Consider the following 20,936-nt stretch of genomic DNA (forward strand, 5'->3'; position numbering starts at 1 on the left):
AGAAATGGTCGTGTGAGGGAGCCTTGGTTGACGAGGGAGGTTGAATGTCTAGTAAAGAGGAAGAAGGAGGCTTACATAAGGTTGAGGAAACAAGGTTCAGACAGAGCAGTGGAGGGATACAGGATAGCCAGAAGGGACCTGAAGAAAGGGATTAGGAGAGCTAAGAGAGGGCATGAAAAATCCTTGGCGGATAGGATCAAGGATAACCCCAAGGCATTCTATGCGTATGTGAGAAACCTGAGAATGACGAGAACGAGGGTAGGTCCGATCAAGGACAGTGGTGGGAGACTGTGTATTGAGTCGGAAGAGATAGGAGAGGTCTTGAACAAGTACTTCTCTTCAGTATTTACGAACGAGAGGGACCGTATTGTTGAAGAGGAGAGTGTGAAACGGACTGATAAGCTAGAAGAGATACCTGTTAGGAAGGAAGATGTGTTGGACATTTTGAACAACTTGAGGATAGACAAGTCCCCCGGGCCTGACGGGATATATCCTAGGATTATGTGGGAAGCAAGAGAGGAAATTGCAGTACCGTTGGCAATGATCTTCTCGTCTTCACTGGCAACTGGGGTGGTACCAGGGGACTGGAGAGTAGCGAATGTTGTGCCCCTGTTCAAAAAAGGGAATAGGGATAACCCCGGGAATTACAGGCCAGTTAGTCTTACTTCTGTGGTAGGCAAAGTAATGGAAAGGGTACTGAGGGATAGGATTTACGAGTATCTGGAAAGACACTGCTTGATTAGGGACAGCCAGCACGGATTTGTGAAGGGTAGGTCTTGCCTTACAAGTCTTATTGAATTCTTCAAGGAGGTGACCAAGCATGTGGATGAGGGTAGAGCAGTGGATGTAGTGTACATGGATTTTAGTAAGGCATTTGATAAGGTTCCCCATGGTAGGCTTATGCGGAAAGTCAGGAGGCATGGGATAGAGGGAAATTTGGCCAATTGGATAGAAAACTGGCTAACCGGTCGAAGTCAGAGAGTGGTGGTAGATGGTAAATATTCAGCATGGAGTCCAGTTACAAGTGGAGTTCCGCAGGGATCAGTTCTGGGTCCTCTGCTGTTTGTAATTTTTATTAATGACTTAGAGGAGGGAGTCGAAGGGTGGGTCAGTAAATTTGCAGATGATACAAAGATAGGTGGAGTCGTGGACAGTGAGGAGGGCTGTTGTCGGCTGCAGAGGGACTTAGATATGATGCAGAGCTGGGCTGAGGAGTGGCAGATGGAGTTCAACCCTGCCAAGTGTGAGGTTGTCCATTTTGGAAGAACAAATAAGAATGCGGAATACAGGGTTAATGGTAGGGTTCTTGGTCAGGTGGAGGAACAGAGGGATCTTGGGGTCTATGTACATAGATCTTTGAAGGTTGCCACTCAGGTGGATAGAGTTTGTAAGAAGGCCTATGGAGTATTATCGTTCATTAGCAGAGGGATTGAATTCAAGAGTCGTGAGGTGATGTTGCAGCTGTACAGGACTTTGGTTAGGCCACATTTGGAGTACTGTGTGCAGTTCTGGTCGCCTCACTTTAGGAAAGATGTGGAAGCTTTGGAGAGGGTGCAGAGAAGATTTACCAGGATGTTGCCTGGAATGGAGAGTAGGTCGTACGAGGATAGGTTGAGAGTTCTCGGCCTTTTCTCGTTGGAACGGCGAAGGATGAGGGGTGACTTGATAGAGGTTTATAAGATGATCAGAGGAATAGATAGAGTAGACAGTCAGAAACTTTTTCCCCGGGTACAACAGAGTGTTACAAGGGGACATAAATTTAAGGTGAAGGGTGGAAGGTATAGGGGAGATGTCAGGGGTGGGTTCTTTACCCAGAGAGTGGTGGGGGCATGGAATGCGCTGCCCGAGGGAGTGGTAGAGTCAGATTCATTGGCGACCTTTAAGTGGCATTTGGATAGGTACATGGATGGGTGCTTAATCTAGGATAGAAGTGCGGCACAACATCGTGGGCCGAAGGGCCTGTTCTGTGCTGTATTGTTCTATGTTCTATGTTCTATGTTCTATTAATTAGAGCTGTATTAGAGAGTGGTGAGAGTCCTCAACTCCACTTGTTTCCCATTTTACTCCTAGGGTCATCGCTTTTGCTTTCAAATCTGAATCTCAGGTGTACAAACTTATTGCACATCTCTGCAAAGCATTGCTTATATTAATTTAATCAAAAGCAGAAATACATGAAAATAATTCAGGATCACCACACATGCATCAATGTAAGCAAGCTGGAACAGAACATAATTGATATCAAGGTAAGACATCATGCCCTTGGTTTACAAACCTTCACAGTGTTGTCAGTGGAGACAGAAAACAGCTTATTGTCATCAGTGGAGATGTTTAGATAGAAAATTGGAGCACTGTGGCCTCTCAACAAGCCAGTGGGTTTCCTTTGAATAAACAGACACATGATAAATGGATACATCCCACACACTGTAATAAATGTAGTCTACTATTTCATACCTTGTACTTTTCCTTCAATGAGGATGTATTTAATACTCATAAAACACTAAAACAGGAACAAAATAAAAAACTTATGGTATCACATGGGCATTATCAAGTTGTATAACAATCCCAGGAAGAGTCAAACGTAGCAGGTTTATTCTCAGAGCTCAGTTTATCGCACTGTTAGTTTCACTATGCAGATCATTGGGAGTGGACCAGGGGTCGCCCTTCCCTTCTCAGTCATTTGGGGAGCTGTTTATATCTGCTGCTGACCTTTTCCCCTGAGCTAGTTGGCTAACAATGACACCCAGTCAAGCAACATATCAATTCTGAAATTCTTGTTTTCAACTTTGTTTTCTAACTCTCCAGCATTGCAATCCTACAGGATATCTGTCCTCATCTAATTTGACCTCTTCTGCATCCCAAGTGTCATAGCTTCATCAATGGTGACCATGCTTTGAATAGGCAACGTTCACAGCTTTGGTACTTCCCCACCTCAACTTCTCCGATGCTTAATTTTTCATTCTTCTTTTAAGATACTATATGGTGGCTCAGTGGTTAGCACTGCTACCTCATGGTGTCAAGGTTCAATCCCACCCTTGGGCAACTGTGTAAAGTTTGCACATTCTCCCCGTGCCTACATGCGTTTCCTCTGGATGCTCCAATTTCCTCCCACAGTCCAAAGTTGTGCAGGCTAGATGCATTGGCCATGGGAAATATGGGACGACAAAGAAAAGGTAGGAGGATGGGTCTGTTAGGGATGCTGTTCTCAGGGTGTGGATGGGCCAAATGGCCTGCTTCCATGTTGTAGTGATTCTATGATATTTCTCAAAGCCTCTGACATTCCACTTTAAAAGACCTGATGACTAGACTTGGTTTTATAATGCTCCATAAAGTACCTTAGGACATTCTATTTCATTAGCAGAGATATACAAGAATGAAAGATATAAGAATGGGTGTCAGCCATTTAGCTCTTCAAAACTGCCCCATCAAGATCATGGCTGAAGTGCCCCAGACCTCAACTCCCTCTTTCTTGCCAGCTTAACATAGCTTTCAACTCTCTGATATTTGAAAAATCCATTTACTTCCTCTTTAAATACTTTTAGTGATCTAGCTTTCACAACTCTCTGTGGTTCCGGATTATAGACATTCACTAGCCCCTAGGAGAAGAATATCCTTTGCATGTCAATTTTAAATGAGCGTACCCTTATTCTGTAACCATGTCTCTACTTTTGAACAGTGAAAACATCTTCTCAACATCTACCCTGTCAAGACCCCTCAGAATTTTGTACGTTTCAATAAGTTCACCCCTTATTCTTCTAAGCCCTAATGAGAAAAGGCCTAATCTCTTTTGCCATTCTTGGTTTGCTATCCTTTTCATCCCAGGAATCAACCGAGTGAATTTCCCTGAAACAGCCTCCAATGCCAGTACATCCCTTTTTAAATACAGGTCAAAAAATATACACAGTACTCAAGCTGCAGCTTCCCCAACACCTTGTGCAATTGCAATAAGACTTCCCTAATGTTAAACTCCAACCCCCAAGCAAGAAAAGCTACAATGCCATTTGCCTAAAAAACTTGTACCCACATTCTAACTTTCTGTGTTTCATGTACAATACACCCAAATCCCTGTACATCACATTTTATGAGGTTTCTCTCTCTCGATTTACATAATAGTCTGCCTTTTGATTCTTCCTACCAAAATGCACAATCTCCACTTCCCTACATGAAACACCATCGACCAAGTTTTTGTCCTCTTAATCAACATACAGACCCCCTTGCAGAGTTTTTATGCCCTCATTATAACAGACCCTTGCACCACTTTTATATCAACAAAAACTTGGATACATTACACCCTTCTCCCTCTTCCATATGAGTAATATTGATAATAAATTATAAGGCCTCATGATTGGTCCTTATGGCACTCCATGAGTTACATCTTTCCAACCTGAAAAAGACCCATTAATCCTGACTCTCCAACCACCTATTAACCAATCTTCAATCCATGCTAAAAACAATCCCCCTCAATGCTATGAGCTCCTATATTGTGCAATAATCTTTTATGGAGCACGTTATCAAATGTCTTCTGGAAATTCAAATACTCTACATCTGCTAGTTCTTCTTTATCAATTTATTTTATATTTGTTCATGGGACGTGGGTGTTGCTGGCTGGCTAGCATTTATTGCCCATCCTAGTTGTCCTTGAGAAGCTGCCTTCTTGAACCGATGCAGTCCAGTGCTGCAGTTTGACCCACAATGCCTTTAGGCAGGGAATTCCAGGATTCCGACCCAACAACAGTGTAGAATGGTGAGTGGCTTGGGGGAGAACTTGCAGGTGGTGGTATTCCCATGTATCTGCTGCCCCGTCCTTCCAGATAGGAGTGGCCATGCATTTGAAAAGTGCTATTTGAGAATCTTTGGGGCATTTATGCATTGCTTTTTATAGATAGTCCACAATGCTGCTACTGAGTGTTGATAGTGGAGAGAGTGGATGTTTGTGGATGTGGTGCCAATCAAGCAAGTTTCTTTGTGCTGGATGGGGTGAAGCTTCCTGATTGTTCTTATTGCACTCATCCAGGTAAGTGAGGAGTATTCCATCACACTCCTGACGTGTGCCTTATAGACAATGTATGGTCTTTCCTGAGTCAAGAGGTGAGTTACTCATCACAGTATTCCTAGCCTCAGAACTGCTCTTATAACCACCTTATTTATGTGGTGAGTCAACTTGAGTTTCTGGTCAATGGTAACCCTAAGGATGTTGATAGTGGGGGATTCAGTGATGGTAACACCATTGAATATCAAGAGGCAATGGTTAGATTATCTCATATTGACAATGATCATTGCCTGGCATCTGTGTGGTGTGAGTGTTACTTGCCACTTGTCAGTCCAAGCCTGAATATTATCCAGGTCTTGTTGCATTTCAATATGGACTACTTCAGTATTTGAAGACTCATGAATGGAACTGAACATTGTACAATCATCGGCAAACATCCCCACTTCTGACTTTATGATGCTTCATGGATGAAGCTTCTGAAGATGGTTGGACCTAGGACACTACCCTGAGGAACTTCTGCAGAGATGTCACGGAGTTGAGATGACTGACCTTCAACAATCACAACAATCTTCTTATGTATGACTCCAACCAGTGGAGAGGTTGTCCCCTGATAGCCATTGAGTTCAGTTTTGCTAGGGCTCCTTATTGCCACACTCAGTTGAATCTGGCCTTGATATCAATGGCTGTCACTCTCACCTCACCGCTGGAATTCAGCTTTTTTGTCTATATTTGAACCAAGGTTGTAATGAGGTCAGAAGTTGTGTGGCCCTAGTGGATCCCGAACTGGGTGTCACTGAGCAGGTGCTGCTTGACAGAACTGTTGATGACACCTTTCATCACTTTACTGATGATCGAGAGTAGACTAATGGGGTGGTAATTGGCCGGGTTGGATCTCTCCTGCTTTTTGCGATTCCATGAGCATGACCACATTTGCTTGTTATATCCTCAGAAGAACTCTAATCAATTTGCCAAAAATGATTTCCCTTTCATAAAACCATGGAGACTCTATTTGATTTTGTTAAGCTATTCTAAATGCCCTGCGATTTCTTTCTTAAGAATGTAGTTCAGAATTTTCCCAAAGCCACACGTTATGTGAATTGGCTGGTAGCTTTCTGCTTTCTGTCTCCCTCCTTGAACAGAGTTGCCACATTAGCAGTTTTCCAAAATATAATTTGCTTTCTCCCCAAATAAGAACAGGGTATAATCATTAATTCAATTTGTTTTTCTTTTTGAAAACCACATTTATTCTCATCAAATTTAGTTGGGGGGGTGGGGGGGAGTGGAATGCGGGAGGCAGGGTGGTGGAATTACTGTGGTTGCAAGATACAGCAAAATTACAACATGTCCTTTCTGGCTGTTTTTACAAAGCAGCAAAAGCAATTTATCATCCTGCATCCTTGAATCTCCTTATTTTCCAAGCATTGCATTTTGAATTCAAATCATTCAAATGTATTCCCTTCTGTCATTCCAAAACATTTTGATTCCTTTCATTATGCTTCTAATACAATAAACTAAAAATAAACCATTGACTTTTTATTCTATGGTAGAACAATAAACCAATCTTTGAAAAATTGTAGCATACTTGTAACATCATTGCACTAGTCTTCCAGGGGCTTGGGTTCATGTCCTAGGGCAACTGTTCAAATCCCGTCACAGTAGCTGGTGAAATTTAGAATTCAAGTAACACATCTGGGATTGAAAACTAGTCTACATTTTGTTAGGGAAGGAAATGAACCCTATCTGCTCTGACCTACATATGGCTCCAGATTCACTGGAACAAAATTGACTCTAATTGTTTCTCTGAAATGGCTAAGCTAGACACCAGTTCAAGGACAATGAGGGATAAACAACAAAAGCTAGCCTTGCCAATGCGATACAGACATCCCTCAAAAGGAATGAGAAAAATAACCTTTGCAGAAGGCTATGTGGACCAATACCCAGTGATTAATGTGGGACAATATTAATATTTCAGGGCCAGCTTACCCAGGAATATAGGGGTTCCACATACGCACAATTCTGTCAATTCCACCCGTTACAATCAGGTTGTTCTTTTTACAGAAGTCAAATGTTTTTACACCTTTGTGAACACGGAATACAGACTGATCACACTCAAGCCTCTTCTGAGGAATGCCAGGAGCACTATGACTCTTTATGCCTCTTCCCTCTCTCCAGCATTCCTTCAATCCCTTCATCTGTTTTTCCACGTTGGTGGTTCCAGTAGTGCAACCTTCAACCATTCAGTGAAGAAAATAATTAGAGTTTATAAAAAAAACAGATAAAAGACATGCAAGTAACAGATTCAGCAAACAAACAAGATGTGGAAAATCCAACATTTCTTTACCATCTGTTCTGTTCTTTCCAATTTTTAGTCAGGAGCAGCTGTTAGTTTTTGTTTCTACTTCAAAATCAGAACTTTACCTAAGTTAGAATAATTCAGATTTTCAAGCTGAAGTAAAATTGTAAGTACAGGAAATAAATATTATAAAACAATACCAAGAAAATTAGCAGTAAAGCAGCAACATTGTACATCTTAATCCAATGAAAACATGTACTTTCATCCAATTTATCTCTTAATATTCAGAATTCCTGTGCTAACTATTCTCATCAAAAGTCTTTTGTCACCTTTTTCCACTTTTTTGCTCTGATTCACTACCCTAATGCACTTCATATAGTATGATCTGCCTATACTGCACGCAAAATAAAACTTTTCACTGTACCCAGGTACATGTGACAATAATAAATCAAATCCAAGCAGTTTTCTTTTGCATCTTTATATTTACTAATGCCACCACTTCCTGCAGCTAGTAGTAGATTGTTTTTTCTTTTCAAACCTTGTGTATGAACTGCTACTCTTACTGAAACCCAAAATCCACTATTTCTCATTTTTGTCCCAGAAACACAACACTGCTAGAGATCAGTCCTAATGGTAGTGTTCCAACTGACAGGCTTGCATCCAACACCACCAGGATGCTAACTCAGTAGTCAGTAACAGAGCTGTTCTGATGCATTCAGAGTTCCTGGCAGGATTTTTAAAATCAAGGAATACTCCATTACCCATCTGTAGTGTCTGAGGAAAACTACAGTGAGACACTGCTATAGCAAGAGTAGAAGCATTTGTGAAATCCAAGAGGCAGAAATAACAGACTTAGAGTCAGGTAAGGGGGTAGGATTTTTATTCTGAGGGAAGGAACTGTACTACAGCAAGGCCAGGGGGGCAGTCACTTTCCCAGTGTTGTGATCCTCCATTAGGCATCGAGTGCTTGTTAATGAGGGACTCACCCTGCAAATCTGCAAACATAACAGGATTGACTAAGTGGCCTCATCAGATGGGAGGTAACTCCACTGCCCATAGCTAATTGGGCTGAGGCCATTAAGTGTTCACTCAAAAGGGCCTCAATTGGCCTCCACATGGGAAGGCTCCTCATGACAAGAAAACTGGCAAACTTTTAAAACGAATTAAATTTTATCCTTTGTTTTCAGATGCTTGACCATTAGAGCTGTTTTGCGGCTTTTCAAAAAGAAACTCCTCATAATCTGTCATCTTTTTGTTTTGAGTGAGTAGCCTGTTGGGGATTAAGGGAATATCATTCTCATACTGGATTATATTTTTGATGCTAACCAGTATTTGTCACATGCTTCAAGAATATGTTTGTGCTACAATAAAATGGTGTTTTTGAGTCCTTAAAGAGGATTGGAAAAAGTCTCTCATTCTGAACTTTAGTGCAAAAGGGAATTGACTGGCCATTTTGATGTTCGAATCCACACATTGATTTGAATGGCGTGACTGGTGGAGCAGTGGTTCTTGATTACCAGCACATTCTTGCCTTTACGCTTTGATCATTTTGATTTGTCAAATACCCTTTTAGATCCAGATTCCAGCATCAGTCACCTTTCAACCATGTCTCTACAATGCTGATCAGGTCATATATAGAGACTTACTGCCATCAGTCCTGAAAATCTATACAGGTCGTTCTGCCTTAATGCAACAATTGTGTACCTCTGCAACCTCATGCTATAGAAAATTGCACTGTAGAGGATTATTAATAGAAAACCGCTATACCCATTCGGTAGAATGTTCATATTATCCAAACAACATCTACAATTCGCCAATCGTGTTATAACCAGTTCACATTGACGAAACCAGTGTTATAATAGAACGACGAGTACGCTTTGTTATAAATGCTCTGTGCATTCAGACACAAGGCTTTGAATTCTACTTCTTTTAAGACTTTTTTTTTCAATCTCTGGCCTTATCTGCTGATGATTTTTACATTTATATGTCTGTCCTTTTCTGTTACACTGGTAATCATTTCCTAAATTGCTGTTCCATTGCTTTGTTGTTTCCCTTGACTGTATCTCCCTTGACAATCCCTTCACCCCACTATTTAAAGCTTCTCTACCTTCCTAACTATACAATGTGCAAGAACTAGTCCCTGCAGATTCCTGGTGGTGTTGGATGCATAGTCCCTCCTATGGCTCAATGATGGTGTCCCTATCCCTGGACAGAAAGACTTGGGCTCAAGTCCCATCATGCTTCAGAGGTATTTAATAATATCCCAGGACAGGTTAATTATAAAAATAGATGGAAACTAGGTCCACCTTTCTAGAGGGGCTTGCTTGTGGCACAGTGGTAGTGTCCCTACCCATGAGCCAGAAGGTCTGGGTTCAAGCCCTGCCTGCTCTAGAAGTGTATAACAACATCCCTGGACTGGTTGATTAGAAAATGCTCTGCCTTCCCAGTGGAGGTGCTGTGGCACAATGATCGTGTTTACCTCTGGATCAGGAGGCCCGGGTTCAGGTCTCACTTAAACCAGGAATGTGTCATTATGTGGCTGAGCAGGTTTATCAAAAATATTGCCCACTTTCCTCATAAAGCTCTTGTGGAGCAGTGTCCCTACCTTCAGCCAGAAACCCGGAGTTCAAGTTTCACCAAATGGGAAACCTTCAAAAATTAGATAATCAGAGACCAGAGACAGTATATTCCCGTTAGGGTGAAAGGCAAGGCCTATAGGTGTAGGGAATGCTGGATGACTAAAGAAATTGAGATTTTGGTCAAGAAAAAGGAATATGTGAGGTATAGACAGCAGAGAACAAGTGAATCCTTAGGAGAATATGAAGGTAATTGGAGTATATTTAAGAAGAATATCAGGAGGGCAAAAAGGAGACATGATGTAGCTTTGGCAAATAGAGTTAAAGAGAATCCAAAGGGATTCTACAATACTATAAGGACAAAAGGGTAACTAGGGAGAAAACAGAGCCCCTTAAAAATCAGCAAGGCCATCTTTGTGTGGAACCGCAGGAGGTGTGGGAGGTACGATACAAGTATTTTCAATCAGAATTTATTATGGAGAGGGATATTGAAGATGGAGGATGTGGGGAAATAAATAGCAACATCTTGAAAAATATCCATATTACAGAGAAGGTGGTGCTGGACATATTAAAATGCACAAAAGTGGATAAATTCCTAGGACCTGATCAGGTGTACCCTAGAACGCTGTGGTAAGCTAGGGAGGTGATTGCTGGGCCCCTTGCTGAGATATTTGTATCATCGATAGCCAGGTGTGAAGTGCCAGAAGACTGAAGCATGGCAATGTGGTGCCACTATTTAAGAAAGGTGGTAAGGTAAAGCCAGGGAACTGTAGACCAGGTGAGCCTGACATTAGTGGTGGGTAAGTTGGAGGGAATGCAACAGGATTTACATATATTTGGAAAGGCAATATTGATTAAGGACTGTCAACATGGCTTTGTGCATGGGAAATCATATCTCATGAACTTGATTGAGTTTTTGAAGAAGTAACAAAGAGGATTGATGAGGGCAGGGTGGGGGGGGGGGGGTGGAGATGATCTATATGAACTTCCTTAAGACACTTGACAAGGTTCCTCATGGTTCGCAAGGTTATATCACATGGAATACAGGGAGAACTAGCTATTTGGATACAGAACTGGGTCAAAGGCAGAAGTCAGAGGGTGGTAGTGGAGAATTGTGTTTTGGACTGGAAACTAGTGACCAGCGGTGTGCCACAAGGATCTGTGCTGGATCCACTGATTTCATTATTTATATAAGTGATGTGGATGTGAACATAGGAGGTTAATAATTAATAATTTTGCAGATGACACCAAAAATGTGAACATAGGAGGTTAATAATTAATAATTTTGCAGATGGTACCAAAAATGTGAACATAGGAGGTTAATAATTAATAATTTTGCAGATGACACCAAAATTGAAGGTGTAGTGGACTGTGAAGAAGGCTACCTCAGAGTACAAAGAAATCTTGATCAGCTGGGCCAATGGGCTGAGGCGGGTCAGATGGAGTTTAATTTACATAAATGGGAGGAGCTGCATTTTAGAAAAGCAAATCAGGGCATGACTTACACACTTAATGGTAAGGTCCTGGGAGTGCTGCTGAACAAAAAGACCTTGGATACAGGTTCACAGTTCCTTGAAATTGGAGTTAGAGATAGATAGGGTAGTGAAGGCATTTGATATACTTGCCTCTGTTGGTCAGTGCATTGGGTACAGGAGTTGGGATATCATTTTCTGGCTGTACAGGAGACTGGTTAGGCCACTTTTGGAATACGGCATGCAATTCTGGACTCCCTCCTATCGATAGGATGTTGTGAAACGTGAAAAGGTTCAGAAAAGATCTACAAGGATGTTGCTTGAGCTACAGGGAGAAGCTGGATACACTGGGGCTATTTTCCCTGAAGTGTGGCTGAGGGGTGACCTTATAGAGGTTTATAAAATTATGAGGGACATGGATAGGATAAATAGACAAGGTCTTTTCCCCGGCGCTGGGGAGTCCAAAATTAGAGGGCATAGGTTTAAGGTGAGAGGGAAAAATTTAAAAGGGACCTAAGGAACAACTTTTTCACACAGAGAGTGGGTATGTGTATGGAATGAGCTGCCAGAGGATGTGGTGGAGGCTGGTACAATTGCAACATTTAAAATTCATCTGGATGGGTATATAAATAGGAAGGGTTTAGAGGGATATGGGCCGGGTGTTGGCAGATGGGACTAGATTAATTTAGGATATCTGGTCTGCATGGATGAGTTGGACTGAAGGGTCTGTTTCTGTGCTGTACATCTCTATGACTCCACTCCAGAGATGTGCCATGACATGTCCGACCAAGTTTCTCCTACTTCCCTTGTATTGGCACCAGTGCCCAGCAATCAAAACACTTTTCCCAACACCAATCTTTGAGTCATACATTTATCTCACTCTCTGCTTTATCATACATCTATTTGTTCATGGCTCAGGTGATATTCCAGAGATTACTTCTTTCGGGTTTCTTCATTTTCAGTCTGTCCCAAGGTGCTTATCTCCTGGTTTACCTATGTCACTGGACCTACATGGACCACCACTACAGAATCTTTCTTCTCCCGTTGCAAGATTTCTCCAGCTCAGAGCTGATGTCTCAAAGCCAGGAGCTGGGCAGCCAACTTGGACTCTTGCTGCTGATTGCAAAAATCCCTGAATATGCTGCTCTCTGCTACCATTACCTTCCTTTTAACGATTCCTACTGGAATGCCTTCCTGTTCTTGGTGCCATCGTCAGTTCAGTTATCCACTCTGCACTCCCACTGTTCTATCCATACAGGCTTGAAGAATCCTGAATCAATAGAGGACTGTAAAGGCTGAGGCTCCCCACCTCTTCAGTCCCCATACTCGTCTCACTCAAAGGCACACCCTCCTGTCCCTTACCACTGACCAAATCATAAGATCCTATCCTAAGAGGTGTGATCAATTCCTGGAATAAAGGGTCCAGATAACTTTCCCTTTCCTGTTGCTTCGCAGTGTGAAATCCAGCCTCTGGCTCTCAAACAGGCACCACTTCTTGTAGATATATTTGTCCTGGATCACACTGGTACCCAGAAGCTCCCATATCCTACAGTCACCTGCCTTGCCATCTTTATTGTATCTTCATTCATTTATGTTTATGACTAATTTTTTTTTCATAAACTCCACTACTCCCAATAAGCTTTGTAACTGCTAGGAACCTGAAGTACTAATGAAAGTTAACGATCACTAGAAAATGTGAGCTCAAAGAGGCAAAAAAACCCCCAGAATTTACATACTACATCCTCATACTTAATCACTGGGCCCTTCGCTTCCAAAGTTGGGAGGGCTAAATGGGGGTGGCGAGGGGTGGTGATGCAGAATGGAGACAGGGCACATTATGATCCATTAATTAAGATTCTTGGAAGCAATAAAGAACAACACCAATGACCAGACCTGCCTTCCCCACTGCCAGTCTCATATTATGGGTGGAGGAAAGGAGGCTTGCATTGGTGGGCAGTATTTTCTTTCTGTCTCCATCATAAGCGATAATCCTGTGATTTCCATTGAAGCACTAGCACATTTAATACAACCCTTGCTCAATACACATCGAAACAATCCAATCTAAAAATCTACCCTGCAGCCCTATAGTTCTATAAGATACAGTCTAATGTAACAGTTGTTTGAACAGCTCTTTATCAAGAGCTTTTTTGATAATCAAAGTTAAAAATCACACAACACCAGGTTAAAGTCCAAGAGGTTTAATTGGAAGCACTAGCTTTCAAAACGCTGCTCTTTCATCAGATGGTTGTATGATGAAGGAGGAGCGCTCCGAAAGCAAGTACTTCCAATTAAACCTGTTGGACTATAACCTGGTGTTGTGTGATTTTTAACTTTGCACATCCCAGTCCAACACTGGCATCTCCAAATCATTTTGGTAACCAGGTTAGCCACCAAGGTATTTGCATTCTGAACAGTGGCCAAAGTTTAATGTTTTGTGGAACTGGAGACCGATGTTGCACTTATTATTCTTACTAAGATGCTTCCTAATGAGGTTCATTCAGTCAATGAAGCTTTAGAAATACTTGGTATTGAAAGGTTCATTTACCTATAACCAATGCTGTAGCTTCATGATTTGAGGAAGATATAATTGACCCGATTGCATCATAATACTTCATCTGAAAGAAAAAAAAGTGAACAGTGCAACAAAGTTATGCTTTCAACTTTTGCCAATGGGGAAAGGGGACAGGGGACATTTCACACAGAAGGAAGACCTAAACTCAATATGACCATTTGAATTCAGTGCTGATTTCAAACAGACCACTTCTTAACTTGAAGGCAGTGAGGGAGGCACAAATGGATTGAATGGATGTAAATGCTTTTGAAGACTGGATAAGATCTGGATAACCAATTTGATCTGACTTTTGAAAAAAGGTCTCACCCTTTAGGCATGAAAAAGCAGCTCCGTCCATCAACCAGAAACAAAGTCTCTGATAGACAGTTTTGATTGCCAGAAAAAATGTAGCATCTTGTCAAACAGTTTCAATAGAGTATGTTTAGTTAACAATAAATGGATTACCTGTGATGTAGGGACTGAGTAGATGTTTCTTTGTTTTTATGATAGATTAATCACTTGAGATTTAAAAGCTTTGAATGGGTTTTATGAATGGGCTATCAAGTGTGTACTTCAGAGTGCTCTATTGGATCGTCCAAATAAAAGCAAGATATTTTGGATGATGTATTAGATTGCTAGAAGGTTTTTCTCATCTCTACTTAGTTCCTGACATCTCAGGCTCAATAGACTTTAGAGGGGTGAAGGGGAATATGATTGAAACTTACAAAATACTGAGAGGCCAGTGTGCAGTGGACACAGAGAAGAGATTTCCACTAGTAGGAGAGACTAGGAACCAAGGGCACAGTCACAGAGTGAAATGATGATCCTTTAGAACTGAGATGGAAGAGGAGTTTCTTCAGCCAGAGGGTAGTTAATCTGTGGAACTCATTCCTGCAGAAGGCTGTGGAGGTCAAGTCATTGAGTGTATTTAAGACAGAGATAGACTCTTCATTAGTAAAGGAATCAATGGTTATGGGAGAAGGCAGGAGAATGGGGTTGAGAAACATATCAGCTCTGATTGAATTGTGGACCAGACTCGATGGGCCGATTAGTCTAATTCTTCACATGTATTATGGTCTTCGCCACTTATCTGACATTAAAGAGGTATCACAGAAGGTAAAAGGATCCATAAGGAGGTCAGTGGGGCATGAGCAAGTTTAAGATGGCATGGAGGGGCAGGATGTGGGACATGATTCAAGAACTTTGAGCTGCCCAGGTGGCCAAACTCCCATAATGTCCTCAATAGAATGCACCTGAATTAGGAGCCAATAATAATCTAAGTTGAGATTGAGTTTGTCTAAGTGGCCCATAATTCTGCCAAGCAATAGACAACATCAACTTCTTACCTCAAGACCTCTTCAGAGATTAAACGCTTTAAACATTTTTTAAATCTTCTGATTTAGGAAAGCTCTGACCCACTGCATTGAGACAGGTAAACTGTAGTGATTTGCTTTAATGATTTCCTTACAGATTCTAGCTAAGTAGGTGACTGAACAGTCGGATATAGCACTTGGGCTATGGGGGTGGAAGGATGCAGGTCAATCATGAAAGCATGGATAGGTCCCTCAGTGGGGCTGTGAGCCAATCAGAAGAGACCCTATGAGCTTCAGGGAATCTGCCAGCTTCCACCAAGTGGTGCCCCATTTGTTCTTACTAGAATTACAATGGCAGTGGGATGAGGTCCTCAAATAGCCAAACATTAACCACTTAATAAAATTAAATTAGCTTCCAGGCATGTAGGCCATCCTCGCCACTGGCTTAATCAAAGAGAGACAAAGTTGGGAAATTAACATGCACTCCATTCAACACTTTCAATCTGGTTTGTGCAGCATTCACTCCTCCCAGCACCCATTTACCACCCAGACTATGATTATATTCTGTTTGTGGTATCAGTATAGATACCAGCTATACCTCTGACTACATTGAGAGTTACCTGTGTTACCCAGTCTTCATGTACCTTCCATCGAATGCAAGTGACGTTTGGTGACAGGGAAGAGTTTTCAATGCTGATAGTGGGAAAGTTATCCACCCTGGGCCACTTCTTCCAAGTTCTGCATTGAACAAAAAGACAACTAAATTAAAAATGTAGTGCCCAGCACCAAAAATACTATCACTGAAAGAAATTAGAAGAAACAGACCTCATGAGTATTCTTGTTCCTGTTGTGCTCTCAAGTCTTTTCCATCACCTTTTTCAGTTGCTACAAACTTGAAATTGCTGCCAGCACATCAAGCTTAACAATATGACCCAGTGCTTGAATATCAGGTAACAATAGACAAGGAGGGCAGAAAAAGAATATTCAGGTCTAGGCATGGAGGTGGCCATCAGCTTTACAGCTAACTTTCCTTTAACATAATTCCAGTTATCGCAAATCTGCCAAATCTTTTGGTTTCTCTTCTTTTTCCTTGCAAATTAACTGCTCAAGTTTACAACCACATCATGGCTGTTCAGTTTTGTTCTTCAGCTATAATTGACGGAAAATACTTTTTTCTAGCATTGTTCAGCTTTACTTCTGGGTCTTGCGGTCTTAAATATGTGAAATTTCCAGAGGGTAAATATTGAACAGTAGTTTTGAATTGTTTTTTTACAAAATTAGCATTTTTCAATCTCAAAATCCACTGCTTTTAGGAAATAGTTTTAAATGAATTGTCTGTAAATAAATCTGCTCTAACCACTAATTTCAGATCAGCTCTGTAACGTTGTTTGCCGTTAAATGTACAAGTAAATTAAACAACCTTTTTCAAAAGACTAAGTGCGATCTGTTCAGCTTTATGAAGTTCTTAAAGGCTAACCCCAATATCCTTGAAAGGATGAAAAGTACTACCCATGAATATTTATCATATCTTTAACATTTATTCTTGGCCAATTGTCATTAACATGTTATTTACAAGGCAGCATCAGCTCCAAAGCAATCATGTCCTGCACAGCAGTCATTAGCTCTAGCTGGACTTATCCTTGCATCCCTAAATCCTATTTATAATTTAAATTAATGCAACTCTCTTTAAAGGTATTGTTTTAATACTTCCATTTATTGTTTTTGGTAAGTATTGAGTTCACAGATAGAGAAGGCTCCCAAAATTTCAGTTTAGTGGACTCCTTTGGGTGGGGGTGGGGGGGGGGGGGCTTCATAGATACATACAAAATACTCAATAACTAAGTATAGTAAGGAATTAGAAAGGGAGCAAGAAAATAATAAATGTCTGTTTGGGAATAGGAATGAATACCAAGCATGAGTTGGAGGACTATTAAATATGGCAGTGTTTCATGAATGGAAGGAGGAAGGGGAGACCAGTTGAATATAACTAAACAGTTGAATGAGTGAATATTAGAGGTTGTTTTGACATTTATGATTATGGAACATTTAGCCAGAATTTTCCTTCCAACATGAGGTGAATATTACATGGTTAATGGAAATCATGGAGTCAATGAATAAAATGTTCTTTGTTCCATCCCATAATGTGCTAGAACTCTAACACTGCATTCTTGACGCTCTGACAGGAAGTGCAGATTGTTCGATATAGTTCCTGAAAACTTTGGTTGCAGAATAAAGTCAAGACATACGGTAAAAGTATGAACACATGTCAAGTAACTGGAAAGTTGTGAAAGACAACTATCAGTACATAGCTGGAACAGCACCTTACATTGGTATTATAAAACAAAATACAATTGTCTCAATCTTTTGAAACAAATAAAAAGCCAAGGATTAACGTGATCAACATTATAATATTCTCATCAATGTTAAACCAACCACCAACAGGTAGTGAATGCTGACTGTCTTGTTATGTTACAGAATCCAGCTATTTTGAAATATTTAGGAAAACACATCTCGGTTCTTACAATATCAATGATTGGAAATGTAAGAAGTGAGCAACTGCATCATTGTTTTGTTTCTTCATTTCTTAGGTTCACATGGCAGAGATAATTTGTCGGGTTCATGAGGACTAAGAACTGATGAACAACACTGTCGTTCCCTTTGTAAAACCAACAGATTTCTGCTCAGCTCCAACTAAATCTTGGCATGACAGTCACAGATGTGGTCAGCTTCCAAAATTCAAAGACTCTGCAGCAGTTCCTACAGATTGGAAGGTCACAAATGTAACTGCACTATTCAGGGATGGAGAAAAAAATATACAGACCAGCCAGCCTAACATCAGTAAAGAAGAAAATGCTAACATCTAGTTTAAATGACATGATAACAAACCACTTAACAAGAGTGAGTGGGTAAAGTTAAAGCACATGAGATAGAGGTAATGTTTGGCTTGGATTGAGAATTTGTTGACATACTGAAACCTGAGTGGGAATAAATGGGTCATTTTCAAAGTGGCAGGCAGTAACTATTGGGGTAGCACAAGGATCACTGTTCAGGCCCCAGCTATTCACAACACACACATAAAATGACCTGGATGAGGGAACCAAATGTGTAAATGCAACATTTCCAAGTTTACTGATGACAAAACTGGGCAGGGTTGAGAGTTACATAGAACATAGAAAAATACAGCGCAGTACAGGCCCTTCGGCCCTCGATGTTGCGTCGACCGAAGCCTACCTAACCTACACTAGCCCAATAACCTCCATATGCTTGTCCAATGCCCGCTTAAATGACCATAAAGAGGGAGAGTCCACCACTGCTACTGGCAGGGCATTCCATGAACTCACAACCCGCTGAGTAAAAAATCTACCCCTAACATCTGTCCTATACCTACCACCCCTTAATTTAAAGCTGTGTCCCCTAGTAACAGCTGACTTCATTAGCGGAAAAAGGTTCTCACTGTCAACCCTATCTAAACCCATAATCATCTTGTACATTTCTATTAAATCTCCCCTAAACCTTCTTTTCTCCAATGAGAAAAGCCCCAAGTGCCTCAGCCTTTCCTCATACGATCTTCCTACCATGCCAGGCAACATCCTGGTAAACCTCCTCTGCACTCGTTCCAATGCCTCCACATCCTTCCTATAGTATGGCGACCAAAACTGCACACAATACTCCAGATGAGGCCGCACCAGAGTCTTATACAACTGCAACATGACCTCAGGACTCCGGAACTCAATTCCTCTACCAATAAAGCCCAGTACACCATATGCCTTCTTCACAGCACTATTTACCTGGGTGGCAACTTTCAAAGATCTGTGTACATGGACACCAAGATCCCTCTGCTCATCCACACTACCAAGTAGTCTATCATTAGTCCAGTAATCCATCTTCTTGTTACTCTTACCAAAGTGAATGACTTCACACTTAGCTACATTGAATTCCATTTGCCACCTTACTGCCCAGCTCTGCAACTTATCTATATCCCGCTGTAACCTGCCACATCCTTCTTCGCTGTCCACAACTCCACTGACTTTTGTGTCATCCGCAAACGTGCTCACCCAGCCTTCAAGCCCCTCCTCCAGGTCATTTATAAAAATGACAAACAGCAATGGTCCCAACAGATCCTTGTGGAACACCGCTAGTAACTGCGCTCCAAGATGAACCTATACCGTCAACTACTACCCTCTGTCTCCTTCCAGCCAGCGAATTCCTAATCCAAACCTCTAATGCACCCTCAATGCCATACCTCCATAGTTTTTGCATTAGCCTGCCATGGGGTACCTTATCGAACGCCTTGCTAAAATCCATATACACCACATCTACTGCTTTACCCTCGTCCACTTCCTTGGTCACCTTCTCAAAGAATTCAAAAAGGTTTGTGAGGCATGACCTGCCCTTCACAAAACCATGCTGACTATCCCTGATCACATTATTCCTATCCAGATGTTCATAAATCCTATCCCTTACAATTCTCTCTAAGACTTTGCCCACAACAGAAGTGAGACTCACTGGCCTATAGTTACTCGGGCTATCCCTGCTCCCCTTCTTGAACAAGGGGACCACATTCGCTATCCTCCAGTCTTCTGGCACTATTCCCGTAGACAACGATGACATAAAAATCAAGGCCAATGGCTCCGCTATCTCCTCCCTAGCTTCTCAGAGGGTCCTAGGATAAATGCCATCAGGCCCAGGGGACTTATCTATTTTCATCCTATCCAGAATTTCCAACACCACTTCCCTACATACCTCAAAGCCGTCCATTCTAATTAATTGTGACTCAGTATTCATATCGGCAACAATGTCCTGTTCCTGAGTGAATACTCACGAAAAGTATTGATTTAGTGTCTCACCAATCTCCTCCGCCTCCACACACAACTTCCCACTACTATCCTTGACTGGACCGATACCTACCCTAGTCATCCTTTTATTCCTGACATACCTATAGAAAGCCTTTGGGTTTTCCCTAATCCTACCAACTAAGGACTTTTCATGTCCCCTTCTCGCTGCTCTTAGCTCTCTCTTTAGATCCTTCCTGGCTACCTTATAACTCTCAATCGCCCCAACTGAACATTCACGCCTCATCTTTACATAGGCCACCCTCTTCCCTTTCACAAAGGATTCCAATTCCTTATTAAACCACGGCTCCCTCACACGACCCTTTACTCCCTGCCTGACTGGTACATACTTATCAAGGACACCCATTAGCTGTTCCTTGAACAATCTCCACATATCATTTGTGTTCTTCCCTTGAAGCCTATTTTTCCAATCCACGCATCCTAAGTCATGCCTCACCGCATCATAATTTCCCGGCCCCCAGCTATAACTGTTGCCCTGCAGTGCACACTTATCCCTCTCCATCACTAGAGTAAAAGTCACTGAGTTGTGGTCACTGCCCCCGAAGTGCTCACCTACCTCCAAGTCTAACACCTGCCCTGGTTCATTACCTAGAACCAAATCCAGTATAGCCTCACCTCTTGTTGGCCTGTCTACATATTGTGTCAGGAAACCCTCCTGCACACATTGGACAAACACCGACCCATCTAACGAACTCGAGCTATAGCTTTCCCAGTCAATATCCGGGAAGTTAAAGTCCCCCATAACAACCACCCTGCTACTTTCACTCTTCTCCTGAATCATCCTCGCAATACTTTCCTCTACTTCTCTCGGACTATTAGGAGGCCTGTAGAAAACTCCTAACAGGGTGACCTCACCTTTCCTATTTCTAACCTCCGCCCAAACTACCTCAG

The 20,936-nt window shown here is 41.7% G+C and overlaps 1 protein-coding gene across 1 annotated transcript in view; it reads right to left on the minus strand.

The window, feature by feature from the left end:
• Positions 1-20,936, minus strand: part of wdr95 (WD40 repeat domain 95) — a 131,090-nt gene that overhangs the window by 44,484 nt on the left and 65,670 nt on the right. The window contains exons 11-14 of the mRNA XM_072577260.1: positions 15,813-15,930; positions 13,874-13,943; positions 6,971-7,214; positions 2,273-2,378 (exon numbers count right to left, since the gene is read on the minus strand). Coding sequence (XP_072433361.1) covers positions 2,273-2,378; positions 6,971-7,214; positions 13,874-13,943; positions 15,813-15,930 — 538 coding nt within the window. The remainder of the gene's footprint in view (positions 1-2,272; positions 2,379-6,970; positions 7,215-13,873; positions 13,944-15,812; positions 15,931-20,936) is intronic.

Source organism: Chiloscyllium punctatum, chromosome 9, assembly GCF_047496795.1.
Source record: "Chiloscyllium punctatum isolate Juve2018m chromosome 9, sChiPun1.3, whole genome shotgun sequence".
Taxonomy (NCBI): Eukaryota; Metazoa; Chordata; class Chondrichthyes; order Orectolobiformes; family Hemiscylliidae; genus Chiloscyllium; species Chiloscyllium punctatum.